This window comes from Sparus aurata, chromosome 3, assembly GCF_900880675.1.
Source record: "Sparus aurata chromosome 3, fSpaAur1.1, whole genome shotgun sequence".
Classification (NCBI taxonomy): domain Eukaryota; kingdom Metazoa; phylum Chordata; class Actinopteri; order Spariformes; family Sparidae; genus Sparus; species Sparus aurata.
The window spans coordinates 32,541,026-32,557,744 of NC_044189.1; the positions used below are offsets into that span (position 1 = coordinate 32,541,026).

A 16,719-nucleotide genomic window follows, 5' to 3' on the forward strand; every position below is an offset into this window, starting at 1 on the left:
AACAGAACCATCCTCCTACAAACTGTCATGTAGAAGAGAGAAGCAGATCCGACAGCAACACAGCTTTTAACGACTGCGGCCACATTTGCTTTGAATCAAGTGAGTTCCTGTCAGCTCCAATCTACACCTTGAGTCATATTAACCCTGCTGTTCAGAGCTGACGGCGGGTTTTTTCACATCCCTTCAGCCCAGTGTGTGAGACTGACTAATGGCTGGCTGATTATTAACATCAGCAAGCCCAGCAGGCTTTTATAGCTGAATGCAGTTTGCTGTGTAACATTTGGAAAGCGGGAGTTCATTGAACTCTAGTAGCTCTCTGCTTGTGCCTGGAGGAAAGCCAGGAAGTGTGTAAACTCAGTTTGGATCTTGTGATTGCTCATACAGCGAAGCCCAAGCACTGTTCAAACCAATTGTATCTCCCCCATGGCCTCTTCCCCCTCCATAACAATGATCCCTACAATATCAAAATTAGGATTGTTGGCGATGGCTTGGGAATACAGGAAATGGGAGGCATGAGTGAAGGAATTGGTAAAGATTTATGTGAGGGTGGGAGGGTTTGATAGGAGGAGAGGCAGATCTAACATGGTGCGAAAAGTAATCGGACAGCTCTAAAGAAAGAAAATAGCAAGCAAAGTGTGAATGTTATTGAACAGAACTGTGATATGCCCAAATTGCAAATTGTGAATGCCTGATTAGAGAATTGCATCTGGCATGGTGTTGTCAGCCAAGTCTTGTGTTTGTGGAAGAAGAAGAGAAGACAAAAGAATAAGAAAGTTCAGTAAATTGGTGAAATCACTAATAGCATCAATCACCATATGGCACTTAGCATCCAGGTCATGTTAGTTCTGAGAAGCATCATCAACATCTTCAAAGAATATTAACAAAATAAACCCAACATTCTGAGACCACTTTCACAGAAGAGCTTTACTTAATGAGATGTCAAAATCAGACAACAGACCTGTTTTTCTGGTATGTTTAGTGAAGTGTGCATGTTTTCTTTCTTCTGGGCTTCTCCATATGCCAAACAACATAATGTTTAGGAGCTAGAGTGGATCATGTGATAGCTGCATTGCAGAAGAAGAAGTACCATGACCATGGCTCACCACCCAAGTAGGGTACTGCACAGCTCCAGGCACTTGCTCTGGCAAACCAAGCTGGTGTGACCTGGTGCCAACCAACTAGGGCTGAACGATATATCGTTATCGTATCTATATCTAGATATGAACATTCAAGATATTCATATCGAAAAAGCAACGATATAAACGATATAGATTACCCCGCTCGCCCTGCACGTACAGCTCTGGCAGTCACAACAAACTTCCTTTTTACGATTGCCCTTGAATGCACCGCTAAGGCCAGCCAACCACAAACCTTATTTCATGCTTGCTGTGGATCGACAGCTGAAGCAAACCAATGACAAACATACGAGGGCGGGAGTGAGGGAGACGGAGACTGAGACGCACACACACAACTTGGCGACTTTCTAGCTAGTTTAGCGACTTTTCAGACCCTCTTAGCGACTTTATTTCTGAAAAGCGACTAGCAACAAATTTAGCGACTTATTCAGATCATCAGGGGAAAGGCGAGAAATATATTGTAATTCTCCTGCTGCTCAGAGTCATCGCAGTCCACGGCTCCCCTGCAGCAGCGCCGGCTCTCTGTCCTCTCACACGGCTGGGGAAGCAAGAGCGGACGCTGCGGCCGCTCGCTCTGTGGATTTGAGACCGTATAGCTGCCGCTTACTCTGTTTTGATCCGTTAATTCTCTGACTTCTTAGTCTTTCTAAATTCCAGTGGTACTTTACCAGCGATAACCTGAAGCTGCTGAGTCTCAATCTTCACCCTCACTCTTTCTCTCCAGATTAGGATGTCATCATTCATCTTGTAAAAATGCACATAGTTCGTTTGATCTTCTCCCTCCCTTTACTGTTACTTCAAATATATTTGTCTCTGTAGTGAGTTTGTGATTATTTGGTAAAGATTTCTCTATCAACCATTTGTATATGGCTTAAAAGAATCTCTTTATTTTTCTGAAAAATGCTTGGTTTTCACCGAACCCGTAGTCATATCCAGGGTTCTCCCCAGACGGTGGAACAGCAGTGCTGCGCCGCTATACCGCTAGGTCAGCGCCGCTATACTCCGCGCCGCTATACTCCGCGCCGCTATACTCCGCGCGTGACAGTGACGAGCGTCCGTCCGTCCATCCCCCGGTTGACGGCTAGGAGCTCCCGACTGACGGCGATGAGCATCCGTCCGTCCCCCTGTTGACGGAGTTGATGACCGTCTGTCCGTCCGTCCGTGTCTCCCCCCCCCCGGACTGACGTTGACGAGCGTTCGCACCCCCCCCCCCCCCCCCCCGGACAGACGGTGTGCCACTACACTAAAAATTTCTGGGGAGAACCCTGCATATCGTATCGATATCGAGATATCTGGCATGAATATCGAGATATGAAATTTTGTCCATATCGTTCAGCCCTACAACCAACACAATGAAAGAACTATTACTAGTTCTACTATAAACAAAGAATAATTTAGGAACATGACAGCCACAAGAGCAGTCATATGAGCTGAACAAAGTACATATCAGTGTGTAATGTCTTGCTATAAATAACCCTTTAAATGGTGACTACTGGTGAGATTTTTTGAAAAAAAAAAAAAAAAAATCATTTCAGAATTTCAGAATCTAAGACATGAGACAAAATAGTGTAGAAGTTGACATTGCTGCTTGAAAATATGTTAACCTCTTGAGCATTAGAGAACTTTTTTACCATTACTTTCTTTATTATTATATATTTTTTATGGAAACAGAATCTGTTTTCAGAAGTCAGTGGGCCACATGACAGAAAAAAATCATAATTTCTGCATATTAATATCCATATAAAATAGAGAAAGCACTAAAGTACAATAAAAAGCTGTGTCTCATTCGTCCAGTTTACTTATACAATCTGCTGCTGGATTGGAGTCACTGGGTCACATGACATGGAGGATATTGAAAAAAATGCAATTATTTTGTATTAATATATTTATGCTAAGTAATTTAATGACGGTCCCTGACTCAATTTCCAGCGATTCAGTGCGAGGCTCTGGGAGGTTAGTAAACCGTCCTCCTGCTGCTAACACTGGGCGAACCTCAATAAAGTCGCGGCTGGACCCGAGTGAATATCCGCCGAATATCCAACTAAAACTAACTTCACCCGGTTCGATGAGTAGCCTGATGTAGCCTTTAAATAGGATGAAGAGGATTTCAGCCACTCAACTTAAACGGTGACTTGTAGAAATTATACAAATAGCAGTAATGACAATAATAATCGATTTCAAGATAACTTAGTAATCTTGAAATCGATTTCAAGATAACTTAGTAATCTTGAAATCGATTTCAAGATGGTGGCCACAAATTAGTATTTTGTGGCCACAAGAATTAGTATTTCGTGGCCATGAATTAGTATTTCATACGCACGTTATAGCTATATTGTGGCCACATTTTAAATTTTTTTGACCATGTCATGTCTGATCAAGACAGGTTCTCAGTGATGACAACAGGAAAAGTGTCAATTGTGTTGGTTGACTAAATCGTTAAAGACTGCTCTTTGATTTTTTTTTACTAATTTTGTTCACATATTTGCAATGCAATCACAAAACTTGTTTAGTTGAACACATTAGTCACCTATAACCCAGCAGTCATTTGGATTAAACTAATAGCTTTCCTTCACTCCATAATCTCATACTAAAATGTGTCTAGTTTGGCCTAGCTTCAGACATCTGGGGCTACCACGCCGGGGGCTACTGCTTATGTTTCATTTCAAATCACACTTTAGACAACAGGAGTGAGAACAGTTACGTTGTACTCACTCATTCTCCAGCAGGGTCATGCACACCACCTCTTTGACTCCCGGGTTGTTGGCCTTATCGCAGGAGCAGCCCTGCAGGCTCCAGGTGCCCAGGCGCACCACGGGCTTCCCGTCACGCAGGGCGGGCGGGGGCTCCACGATGGGCCGCACAGAGATGATCTGGGTCGGTCCCCCGGGCGGGAGGTCCAGGTCGTCGCTCATGAGGCTGAATGAAGTCGGACTGGGGTGGGACTTGGTGGTGCAAGTCAGCCCCCCGTTGGTGTTGGTAGACGGCGCCCTAGATCGCTCCACGAACACCTGGAAGCGGATTTTGTCCAGCAGGGAGCTGTTGATGTGATGGACCCTCACCAGGTCCTCGATGCTTTTGAACGGGCCCTGATCCGCCCGGTACGCCACGATGTTCTTGGCTATTTTCTCCGTAATGCCTCGGATGCTCATGAGCTGCGCCGGTGTCGCAGTGTTAATGTTCATCCCGGTGCAGGACAGGTGATCCAGATCTTTTCGAAGGGAGGACGGGGAGTGCTGGGACGAACTGGTCCTGCTGGAGACGCATATTTCCAGTTTGATCACCTCCAGTTTTGTGGCACCGACCCCGCTCACCAGAGCCAGGTCCTCTACCTTCTTAAACCCCCCGATACAGTCCCGGTACTCCACGATATTCTGCGCAACAGTGCGGTTGACTCCCGGTAGAGTCATGAGTTCCTCCTCGGTGGCTGTGTTGATGTTGAGCCGCTCCTGGTTCACCAGAATGTGGCCAAAGTTACACGCAGCGCTGAATTTGCGCTTTCCGCAGCTGAAGTCTGTGGGGTCCTTGGGGATGGAGCGATGGCAGCCCAGACTCCCACCCATGGCTCCAGCGGGTCACCGGGGGCTCAGATGAGTGAAGAGGGCGGGAGCAGACAGCGGGCCACGGCAGAGAGGACAGGCTGAAAGAAGCAATCATGCAGAACAGATAAGTGACAGTCACACAGATTCACACTGTCGTACACACAGACACCTCCTCCTTCCTTTTATTACGGACTGCTTCATGTCAAAGGATATCGAACATAGGCACCACACAGCGGTTGTCAGGCTCAATCGTGGCTACATGCTGCACGTATGTCACATACCGGCTCAGCGTCTCGCTGCTCTCCTGCTGCCTGTCTGTCTGTGTGTCCTCAGGGGAGATGAGAGCTGGACAAATAGGCTCCACGATAAACTTTGCCCGGTGACAGCGTGCTGTGTAGCTGGCCATAGGTCGGCCTCTACACTCCCTCGTCTGACAGGGAGACGCTTGCGCTCACACCGACACCGACCATCGCTCACAACGCGTTTCAAGTCACAAATATTCAGACAAATACCGGAAATCTTCAAAATAAAAGCATCCTAAGTAAGTAAAGCGATAGTTATTGAGATTGTCCTAATTTACATTTACTATTTTTATAACGGTTATGTCTCTGTTATTATAACTTAGGCTATACAAGTCATACAAAGTATCATTCTTTATTTAATCTGTCATGCATCTTTTCATGTTTGCTTAAGTCAAGAATCTAAATGACTTAATAAATTAATAAAGAAATGTATAGCGCACATTATGGACTTGTTTGTATTTATTTATGTCCTGTGCACAATGTGCCCTCCTTGATTAAAAAAGAACTGGTTTTGATGATATGTTTGGGATTGATTCTTTAGACTGAAAAAAGAAGAGAAAACTTGGAAAAAAGAAAAAGAAAGAAATTTGACAACCGTTTTTCTTGAACATATAATATCTCCCTTAAATCTTACTTTAATGCTCTTATTTTGGTGGCTGGGACAGACTGATACCCCAGTAAAAAAAAAGAAAAGAAAAAGAAAAAGATCGTGTCAGTCTTGCTTTTATTTTTTAAACTTAAACAATCTCCTGTTCTAAAATGTTGAGTGCTTCCTCTGTCATCAGTAGCTGGGTAGCTTTCAAAGATGTTTCATAAAATTAAAACAAAACAAAAAAAAGGCCCAGCGCATTCGGTGTTTGATTGTGGCCTACATCGGATGTAATTACCAGTCTGGCTCCTTCTGCCTGATTGAATTATCTCAGCATTATAATTTCAGATAAGCTGCATGTTTTGATTTCATTCTTAATCAACAAAGCCCATGATTGTCCATTGATTTTGTGCTTTCTCTCTTTTGTAGAGGTGTTGAAAAGCTCTGTTATGTTTATGTTCCTAAACATAATAGTCTCTCTTTTCTGGTCACAAATCAAATGGCTTTCAATGTATTCTGTCCAAACCAAAATAAAAAAACACAGACACAACGCACTGTGGGACCAACAAATATGTGCATGTTGATTTCAGTGAAAATAGTGTATTATTTTCATGCAATGTATAAAGGTTATAATATTTATTATGCCACACCAGCAATTTTCAGAAGGTGATTCAGAAACCACAGGAGATCTTCAGTGGGTTAAAATTGTTCTTTATAAGGTTTTAAGGCCTCAAACATTTATCTTGATGTGATCTATTCAATCCACTGGGGTCCAGTTGATGGGGTGCTATATGAAGGGTCCTGAGTGGTTCTATGGACCAGAGAAGGGACATGACAGAGCGGCTGCTCAGCTGCTCGGCTGCCCCAAGCCGGCCAGCTTTGAAGAAGAGACTCTGGTGCAGAGCCAGACCTTCTGGAGGAATAAACACCTGAAGTTACATCAGATTCTGCTCTGATCTGGAGCTGTTTACAGCCAGATAGAGAGTTTAGGCACTACTTTTTAACTGTTGGGCTTAAAAAGTGGATTTATTCCTACCACTACCCTACCATGTTTATTAGTAATGCTTTATATTAAGGTCCTTGTTAAAAGGATGAATTGATAGTTAATAAGTCAATTATTAAACCTTATAAGATGCTCATTAACATAAATAAGACTGTATAAGGCTTAATAATAGCATAATTAATGCATTTATTATTTTCTTATTACTTACTAATAACTACTTGTAGAACTTGTTAAAGGGATATTCTGGTGTAAATTTAATCCATGGTCTAAATCACCGTGAAACTGTGTTAGACTCCCTCTCAAGAGATCAAGTTAGCAGACCGCTAATTTACGGAGTTTTATTAACCTCAGAAACGACCGCAAGACAACAATACATTGCAGTAAATGGATCCAAATATAAACTGCCACCAAAAAGCCACAAATAATGCTCAGAACAGCACCAAACTTCAGCAACAGTACAAATAGGGTCTCAGCACATATTCCGGGGCATCTAACCTCCATCTAACACCGAAATATCCCTTTAAGAAATTTTAAAACTGCTTATCAACATAACTAAAATGCTTGACAACACTACACTGTAAAATTTTTCACTGTAAATTTACAGTAAATTACTGGCTACTAGTTGCATTACTTTCACAGTGATTTTACACTAAATTATCGTGAATATTTCACAGTAATTACTGTACATGTTTCACAATATGTACTGTAAATATTTCACAGCAAAATACAATGCATACAGCTGTATACTGTAACTACAATAATTACAGTATCTTGCTGTATGTAAATTACAGTAATTGCCTGTATTTTTTAATTTTTATTGTAAAAGTAATGCAACCAGTAGCCAGTAATTTACTGTAAATTTACAACTTAAATTGCAAATTTGACTTGTTACCTGTGATTTTACCACACACACAAACATCCAACTTTGGATTTGCTAAATTAAAAGACAAAACAAGAACAAAGAAAACAAAGACAATACTCATTTTATTTTTTTAATAATTATAAAACTATCAAATTCAACAATTTACTAGAGCTGTCTCTGAACATAAACATGAACATGAATTTTCATTTTTAAAGAGCAGATTCAGCTATTAAGTGCTGATATATTCATTCCCTGTCTAATGTCAATATTGATACCAGTATTGATGTGTTACATGGCTGGGGTAGTTATGTAATCAGGTTACAGCTCAAAATCATACTTTGGTATCACTAACTGAATCTATCAATCAATCAATCAATATTAAATCTAATCAATATCAGATTGTGATTAATCGATAGCAGGAAATTGGTTACCATACCCAACCCACACGTCAATTTACAACTTTTAAACATATACAGTATAAACAATACAGTATAAACAATTCACAACCTATGAACATATACAATATGAACATACTTACATCAACTACGTAACAATTTCATATTTACATTGACCACTCAAAGTCAACAAGTTTCCTTTGGAGTGTGCTCACATGTTGATTGATGCCTCCACGCTTCTTCTTTGAATTTGAGCCCATCTCAGGGTTAATGCCCAAGAAGCACCTGTAAACAATAAAGCAAAGACAACTTTCAGTTTTACAGATTTAATATTGCATTGTTTATTCAAGGCACATGCAGTGGTGCCCCTTCCTCTTTAACTAAATCCGACCTACACCAAAGAAATTAGTATTGAAAGCCAAGCAAGATTTATACAAGCAAGCAAATCAGTTGTGTAGAAATTGAGATACACATGCAAAAAATTGAAAAACAAACACGTATAATGAAAATAGTAATGGAAATTCCTGAGACAATAATGCACTAAAGTTGATGAAGTTTACCAAACATGTCCACAGCTCACAGGTTGTGTGCTCTCTTTGCCATGCTATCAAAAGGAGAAAGTTGAGGAGTGCTGGGCTGCTGAATTTGATTCAGATTGACCAAATACAGGGGACAAATTAGAGAATGCTCATGTGGTCCCATCACCACCTGTCCTTCAGTGGACAGCAGCCAACACTGCATGAAAAGTGGGATTTTCGTCAGTATGCGGCACTGTAGATTGACGTGGAATTTCAGGTTTGCGGCTGCACGCGGCAATTTGCAGGCAACACTGAAAACTGACGGAAATTGTCGGAAATTGACGTAGGCCTTGCTTGGCAGTTGTCCCCCAATGACCCCCCTCCCCCTGATTCTAGGGGAGGCTTTAACATGTAAATGAAAATGCTGTGAGCTACACAAATGCAAATCAGGGTTGCAGGGGGAGTTTTACCCCAGGTGACCTTTTTCTAAGAGGTGTTCAACTTCATTTTAAGAAAATCTCTGGTATAAATAGATCAGGCTCAGTATAGACCCTTATATTTGAGCTTGAATGGATTTATTTAATGAAAGTATGCTAGATTAATTACTGTGTATGTCATTAGCAATGGCCAATGTTATGTAAAAAAGATTATTTATTCTTTTCTCTCTCTCTCTCTCTCTCTCTCTCCTGGGAACAAGTTAAAGATAAAAGGCCAGTTGTTAAGAAGTTAAAATTTGCATGAAATATTTTGAGATAACCAAGATATTAAAATGTAAAAAAAAAAAAAAAGTATTTCTATAATTTCATGGGTTCTGAATGTTTTAAAAGCAGTTGAAAAGTAATTCTTATTGCGTGTGAGAGTTCATGACCTGTAAGAGTTTTTACACTTCCGGGTAGACCGGAGCGTGAGTGACGGGGAAGAAGGAGCGGAGAGTTAATGTCGTCGAGCCGCTGACAGTGGACTGTGTGTGTCGTCAGTGTCGTGTTTTATCACTAACAGACTGTGAACTGTTGTCGGGCGACGTGCTGTGAGTGTGTGAGTTGGACTCTACATCGCAGTCGAAGTGTTTGTGTTTTATTGGGCACAAAGCAAGTTCGGCTAAGCTAGCTAGCAGGAGTTAAGCTAGCTAGCAGGAGCTAGGCTAGCGGCCCGGCCATTGTCGAGAGGACGTCTGTGCGGACGGGAGGAGCTTTGCCGGGTTGCCACGAAGAATGTCGCCGACGGACGGAGCTTCGCTGCCGCAGAGGGACACGGAGGTTTATCGCTGTGAGCATTTTGTTTTCACAGACTAACCTCGCCTCATAACAAGGTCGCGACCTCCTGTTAGCTCGGAGCCACGTCTGCATTTCCAGATTTACACGATGCCGATAATGACGCCATTGTGTGTAAGTAACTGTTACTGTTTTCTCCCTCGCTTAATTTTACTGTGACTTCCGTTTCTTTATTCATACCAGGGGTGGACTGGCCGTCGGGCATACCGGGCTTATGCCCGGTGGGCCGAAGGTGATTTTGGGCCGGGCCTTTTTTTTTTTTTTTACTAATGGTACTAGTATTATAGTAATGGTATTAATCATGATACTGGTACGCAAAACTGGTAGATCTGCCCATTAGTCATGATTGACTCCGGGCCGGACCAATTACAGCAGAGGGCCGATGCCTTCCCTCTTGGCCCTCGGCTGTCAATCAATCAATCATACAGAGAGAGAAGATCACGAAAATGGAGAACAGCACTCAGCGGAAAGGAGGCGCGGAAAAGAATTGAGCGAAAAAGAGACAGGCCCTTCAGGCATTTGCACAGAGGTTTGCTGGTGGCTATGGCGGAAGCTTCGTCTTCAGCAGCAGCGGCATCCGAAGCGGCCGCAGGTAACGTTAATGATGGCGGAGGTGGCCGTCAGGTGGATGAGGGGAAGGGGAGGCAGGAGGAGGAGAGACCCGCGGCGTCCGCCGGTGCGAGTGGAAGGGAATCTGAACTTCAGGTAAGAAGTGATGAACTGCGGTCTACCTGGGTCAGATATGAATCAAGTTTGGGTGTAGTTTATTTTCGTTGTGCTTGCTAACTGTTAACACAGTCAGTTACAAGTTTAGCTAGCTGTGCACGCTAACTAGCAGGCTGGAGATGTTTATGCTGATGGCCACTGAAAAGGACATTCGCATGTCATTGGACTCCGACATGGTCAGTGACAGGGTAGCTGAGAAGAGCGAGCTGTTTTTGTAGCCTGATGAGGTAAAATAAAGTTATCAAAACACTCATTATAATGTATCAGATAAGATTAGATTAAACCTTGTCATTGCACAAAGTACAGTCCAACATAAAAGTTTTGCATCTAACTTGAGTGCAACCAAGTAAAGTGCTCAGAAAATTTTATATTAGATTTAATTAGAATTAGTGCATCTTAATAGGTCTTAATGCATAGGACACTAGGTGGAATAAAGATAAGAATGAGGTATTGTTTATATGGGACAGCTGTTTTCTTCCAGCCTTAACCTCTCACTGTCTCTTATAGGATGCGGTAACTCATTTTTGGAAGCCTGCCGTGGTTTCCTCTAAGTAAGTACTGTATACTTTATACTTTATACACTGTTCTAACATTCTACACAAAGTTTTGTCCGCAGATGACACACATTTTTTCTTATCACACAAGAACATACACAATCTGCAAAATAATTTAAATGTTGTATTGATCAAGGTTGATACATGGTTAAAATGCAATAAAATGTCACTAAATTTAAATAAGACAAACTTTATAATTTTTCGTTCAAACAGAAATCGAAGCAACCTTGAACTTATTGATATTAAAATAAATGATAGCCCTATTGAGAGAGTGAAGACCACTAGATTCCTGGGAGTTCAAATGGACGAGTTCGTAAATTTCAGGGGACATATTGATGTATTAACCAAAAAATTATCAAAATATGTCGGACTATTTTTTAAGTTAAGGCATTTTTTACCTGGTGAAGCACTTGTAACATTATATCGGTCATTATTTGAACCACATCTTAATTACTTCAATATTATTTGGAGCAATACATTCCCCAGCCACTTAGGGAATTTGACAATTCTGCAAAAGAAGATCATTCGAGCTATGTCTTGGGCTAAATTTGACGCTCCTTCCGACCCACTTTTTCATCGCTATGGCCTCCTGAAAATTACTGAACTTAATACTTTTCATAATGCTTGTACTATGTTATATGTGTTGTTAATAAGCTCAATGAAAGATTTTGTGACCTGATTCCAATTTCCTTTACTCTGCATTCATATCAGACTAGGAAGAAGCATCTTATTAAGGGTAAAAATCGGAAACTCAAATGTACCAGGTCAGTATTGTTTGTAAAGGTCCGCAGGTATGGAACAATCTTGATAGAGAGATGCAAATGTCCCCATCTATAACTGTTTTTAAAAATAGACTAAGGAGGCAGCTGTTGCTGAAATATTCTCAGTCATGATCCTGATATGGCAATTTCTCTTTCCTACACTGTAGTATAATTCTTCTTGGACTGTTGGTGACGTGACCACTTGGACCATGTTAGGAGTAGCTTTAGGTTAGGGTATCTCTTGTTTGGGTGTGTATGGTTGAGAGTGTTATATGTACATGTAAGTGTATATATGTGAAAATGTATTCTATGTTATTTTTATTTTTACTTGTATCGACTTTGTGCCTGGGCCCCTCTTAATAAGCTTTTTAAGCTTCCTAGGGTGTCCCATTTCACATAAGATTATTACAGATTTAAAAGAGTAAGCTGTATATGATTTTAACTGATGTGAAAAAAGAAATGAAATATAGAAAACATGATTCAACTGTTTTTGAAGATACCAGTACTGACATCATCTGAGCAAGTCCATCAGGTGTCATTCTTTCTCACATTTCTCTGTATGTCTCCTTACACTTTTTAAAGGTTGCCATGTTTGAGGAAATGTTCGGTGTTGCTGTGCTGAGTGTTGCTGCTGTGGAGGTCTAAGGTGTCTGTGAAAATATCACTTAATCACAGTCTGTCATGTATACATTTTAATATTCATCTCATCTCTGTTCTTCTGTGTCCTATTTTTCAGGATCCCATCATACATTGTTCAGGAGGTTCCTCTAAGTAAGAACTGTATAGAGTATATGACACAACTATTTTCCCACATTTTTCTAGATACCAGTACTGTGATCATATAAGTAAGTCCAGCAAGTGTTATTCTTTCTCACCATTCTTTCTCTGTCTCCTTTCACTTTTTAAAGGTTGCCATGTTTGAGGAAATATTCTGTGTTGCTGTGCTGTTTATTGATGTGGTGAATAAATAGTCTATGAAAATATCACTAAATCTGTCATTTATTCATTTTAATATTCATCAATGATCATGTCTCACCTCTATTCCTTTCTGTCCTAATTTCAGAATCCCATCATATGTTGTACATTGTTCAGGAGGTTAACTAGACCAAGCAGCCTTTTGTTTTCCACTAAGTACTGTATAGAATAACGGGACTGGGAGGATGGTGTAGGTTTAAGTTTATTAGACAAGTACATATACACCAACAAGACAGTGTATAAGCATTGTCAAGAGAAAGTTTGTTTTATTCGTAGGCTTCATTGTCTTTCCATCAATACCTGGTGGGCCGGTCTCGGCTCAAAATGCCCGGGCCGATTTTTTGTCCCAGTCCAGCCCTGATTCATACCACTCTTTTTAATTGTTTTCCAGCTGCCTGTGAGACATTACGAGACGGTACGCAGGACAACAAACAACCAGATCTTGCATCGCAGGCGGACGCTGTGAGGAGTTCAGCTCAGAGTCGATCGAGGACAAAGAGGGTAAGATTTACTAGATTAGATCCGTTTTTGGTCAATGTGACTATTATTCTATTAAATAATAGATGTGTTGTGTCCATACGCAGTGCATCGCGCAGTACTGATTGTCTTTATTGATTGTTTTTACAGCTGCTGGAAGCGAGACAGAGTGCTAGCTGAGGATGAGGTGGACCTTTGGAAGTGCGCCGCCATGGACCTGATGTCTGAGGAGGAAGACGGCACAAGATGGCGGGTGTCTGGATGAATTGTGCGACCTCCGTCCTTTCGCAGCCGGGAGCCCACCGAGCTCTGTGCCACACTGCAGTCACATGAGAGGCGATTCCGGGTTAGCGCACCACAGACGTCTGCAGAAACAGACACTTCGCGGTGCTGCAGGATTTTGGGCCTCTCGTGATCTTCCCGTTTGTTGTGTGGGCAAATTATGCTTTGTACATGCTGTGTGTTTGTGCTAATAAAACTCTTTCTTTGAATAAACAACTCCTTCCTGGCAAATGTTCCTTTCCTCAGTAAATTCATTAATGTCATTGATGATATCATAAATATAAATGAATGAACAAATCATATAAATATATAAACATAATAAATAGTGGGTTCATCCAATACTGAGTGAGGATATTCAAGCCAGCCCACACATTCTCTGGCCAGGCGTGGTTTCGCTGCTATTCATATGCAAATTAGAGGCGTTCGCACCTCTGGGAGCTCCGCTGACGTCATAGTTCGTTTCCGACAATTTTTGGCACACACAAACGCCACGTTCACAGCCTGTAAATTGTCGTTAACTGCCGAAAATTAGGGAGATTTCCGGGCGTTTACGGGGCCGAAAATCCCACTTTTCATGCAGTGCAAGCGCCAGGCTTCATCATGTCGCCTGAAATGAACAGACATACCCATCTTGCACTATTTTAAAGAAGTGGAATGCTGCACAATAGAGCAATGCTTATATTTCATTCATTTAAATGTTCAGCAACATTGAATGCTTTTGAAAACTGTGACCCACTCACTGACCATTGTTAATGGTCTAATTGACTGTCTCTTGCACACCTGATGCCAGAGAACATTGAGCCCTACCTTGCTCGTGCAATTTTTTTAAGTCTCTAAGATTTGGTTTTACATAGGGATGCCCTGATCATGTTTTTTGTATCATCTATCACTGATCTCCATCATTAATGAGCCATATCAGTTGATCCAATCTTTTTACTGACAGTTTTTGTATAGCTTCAGCCTTTAAAAAACTCGAAATGCTGCCCGGTGCAAATTTACATAAGCAGTTAACAAGTAGCTCAGCTGATGTTAGCAGCTTTCCATTGATGTGAGTGTCAATGTGCAAGTTAGTGTGTATGTATGTTATGTTGACAGTCCGTTTGCTAAAGTCAGCTGGGTGGAAACAGTGGTTTGCAGCACGCTCTGCTAAGAAATGACTCACGTGTCAATTATTTTTTGTAATCGGCAACTATAAAACAAATAGAATTCGCTAATCTCATATTTACTGTATACTGAAGATCGGACGATTTTGATTGATGGCTGATCTATTGGGGCTTCCTAAGTGATACAGTTCCAAACCAAATTTTAGTCAAGGCACTACCCTGGAATGCTGGAAAAAGCAATCTGAAATCTCGAAAATCATTTACTGTACACCACTACTGGTGCACTACTGCTTAAGCTCAGATTCAGAAAAAAAACAATATTGGGGGAAAAAACATGTCAAGAGACCAATAAACAAGTTATGTGAAATGATCATGTAGTGACTTTTATGTAAATTTTTAAAATAACCACACACAGCTCGAAATATTAATATAAAATCCAGATATCAACAGTACCTTGGACAATCAAGCAGGGGGTGCTTGGTAACGTCACTGTCCTCTGCACATCAGCAGCTGTGGCACACAGCTGTAAAATAAGAAATAACAAGGCATGGTAGCGTATTCAACATGGTGCATGAGAGACGTGTCACTGGTTCCAATGATTTGGAGGTTAATCAGAGCAAATGTTATGTGTCAACATGTGAATGAATGCGATTAAATTACTGACTATGAGCTTAATTTGATCCAAATGTAATTTGCTAGTTTGATGAGACATTCAGTGGTGGATCAAAGTACAATATCAAAAAGAAAACCACTTGATTTTCTCAGATTATTTACACAGTTTTATGTGCTATTTTTACCTCAACAGCCTGCTCCAGGGATCACTGTCCTTGTTTAAACTGCCTCTGAAAAAGAATGGAGAGTAATTAGTGACAGATCATATACTTTAAGCTGGAAGACATTAGTAGTCAACCAAATACTCATGCATATCCCTCCCATCGATATGACCACCAAATGAAAGCACATGATTTGAGCTTTCAAAAGATATAAGTTACCTCTCTGTGAGGCAGGGGCGGATCTAGGATTATGGGAGATCCGAGGCTTAGCCCAGAGGGAGGAAAGATGTATGCGCAAAGTTCTGGTTTTTTTTTGTTTTTGTTTTTTTTATTGCTGAGACAGAAAATACATACCAACTTTATCTAGACAAACGTGTTGTCCTGAAGGATCCACAAACAGGTGTGTTGCGTCCGCTGAAAAAAGAAAATATAAAACAAAAAAGGTGTTAAAACTGATCATAAGCATTATATTCAAATAAAAATTATCTTGCAGTGCATGTAATCCTGATTGACATATCATAAACTTCAGAACTGAAAAACAAACAAACAAGAAGTTCATTTTATTCTTACATTTGATGCTGGCTGGCACCTCTGCTGTCTTTACTGCTCTGTTCTTCACTCCTCTCTTCTAAACTCCTTTTCATCTCTTGTGTTCAGAAGTCATTTTTGCTTCACTGTCCACTTCCTTCCTTTCCAGCATTAGTTTGATATCTTCAGTATGACTGCTCTAAGCTCAGTTTCATCTCTTGTGTTCAGAAGTCATTTTTGCTTCACTGTCCACTCCTTTCCTTTCCAGCATTAGTTTGATATCTTCAGTACAAGACTCTGCTTTAAACTCAGTTCCATCTCTTGAAGAGAAACTGAGAACACATAACACAAGAGATGAAACTGAGTTTAGAGCAGAGTCTTGTACTGAGACAGCTGAAGTGGATGGCAGCTGATCTGTAACACACACACACGCAGTCAGTGACTCATGTGGTTATATTTTATCAATTTTACATTCACTTTAGATTTTTAGCATGTAGCGTTAATGTTGTTGTTATTCACTTTCATTGCGTATGCTAACTGTTATTACAACTGACACTGATGAAAACCATCTAGCAAAAACTATAACTTTATCAGTCAGTAACTTGTCACACACCGAGTGTTAATCTAAACATTCACAGCCCTGAAACATCTGTTCCGGCATTGGCATTGCTGGTGGGTCGTTGCACCGCCGCTGAGAAAAAAATTCTTATGTCCATCATCTTCTATGTGTAGCTACGTCCATCTGACAGATCTCGATTTGAACTCGCGGAATCAACACAGGAAACAGAATCAGAGAGGAGGACACACTTCTTCTCAGCAGGGCAGGCTATGAACGCAGGTTACTTTCCCGCTGCTGCTGCCTCTCTTTTGGACTCCGGTACTGCAGGAAGGCTACACTTCAGACTCTGGTGCGGTCAGGGGACAC

At 41.1% G+C, this 16,719-nt stretch overlaps 1 protein-coding gene and 2 long non-coding RNA genes across 8 annotated transcripts in view; 1 reads left to right on the forward strand and 2 right to left on the reverse strand.

Annotated features, from left to right (window-relative positions):
• The window catches only part of eepd1 (endonuclease/exonuclease/phosphatase family domain containing 1), a 94,999-nt gene extending 89,846 nt beyond the window's left edge, over window positions 1-5,153 (reverse strand). For 2 of the 5 annotated variants that reach the window (XR_003983527.1, XR_003983528.1), the window contains exons 1-2: window positions 4,957-5,153; window positions 3,849-4,773 (exon numbers count right to left, since the gene is read on the reverse strand). Coding sequence is in view for 3 of the 5 variants with exons in the window: in XM_030411950.1 (XP_030267810.1) it covers window positions 3,849-4,696 (848 nt within the window). In the remaining 2 variants the exon portion in view is untranslated. The remainder of the gene's footprint in view (window positions 1-3,848; window positions 4,774-4,956) is intronic. The other 3 variants (XM_030411950.1, XM_030411948.1, XM_030411951.1) reach the window with 3 other exon arrangements.
• A 2,400-nt stretch (window positions 5,154-7,553) lies between these two features.
• On the reverse strand, window positions 7,554-16,717 carry LOC115578785 (uncharacterized). The gene is made up of 6 exons (XR_003983529.1): window positions 16,408-16,717; window positions 15,837-16,208; window positions 15,621-15,680; window positions 15,291-15,335; window positions 14,947-15,016; window positions 7,554-8,111 (listed from the first exon to the last, which is right to left on the reverse strand). It is a non-coding gene; the product is annotated as an uncharacterized LOC115578785 (long non-coding RNA).
• LOC115578786 (uncharacterized) lies at window positions 9,740-12,642 on the forward strand. 2 transcript variants are annotated; one of them, XR_003983531.1, is made up of 3 exons: window positions 9,740-10,892; window positions 11,607-12,427; window positions 12,565-12,642. It is a non-coding gene; the product is annotated as an uncharacterized LOC115578786 (long non-coding RNA). The 2 variants fall into 2 exon arrangements; XR_003983530.1 differs by having other exon boundaries at window positions 11,607-12,642.
• Window positions 16,718-16,719: the final 2 nt, after the last annotated feature.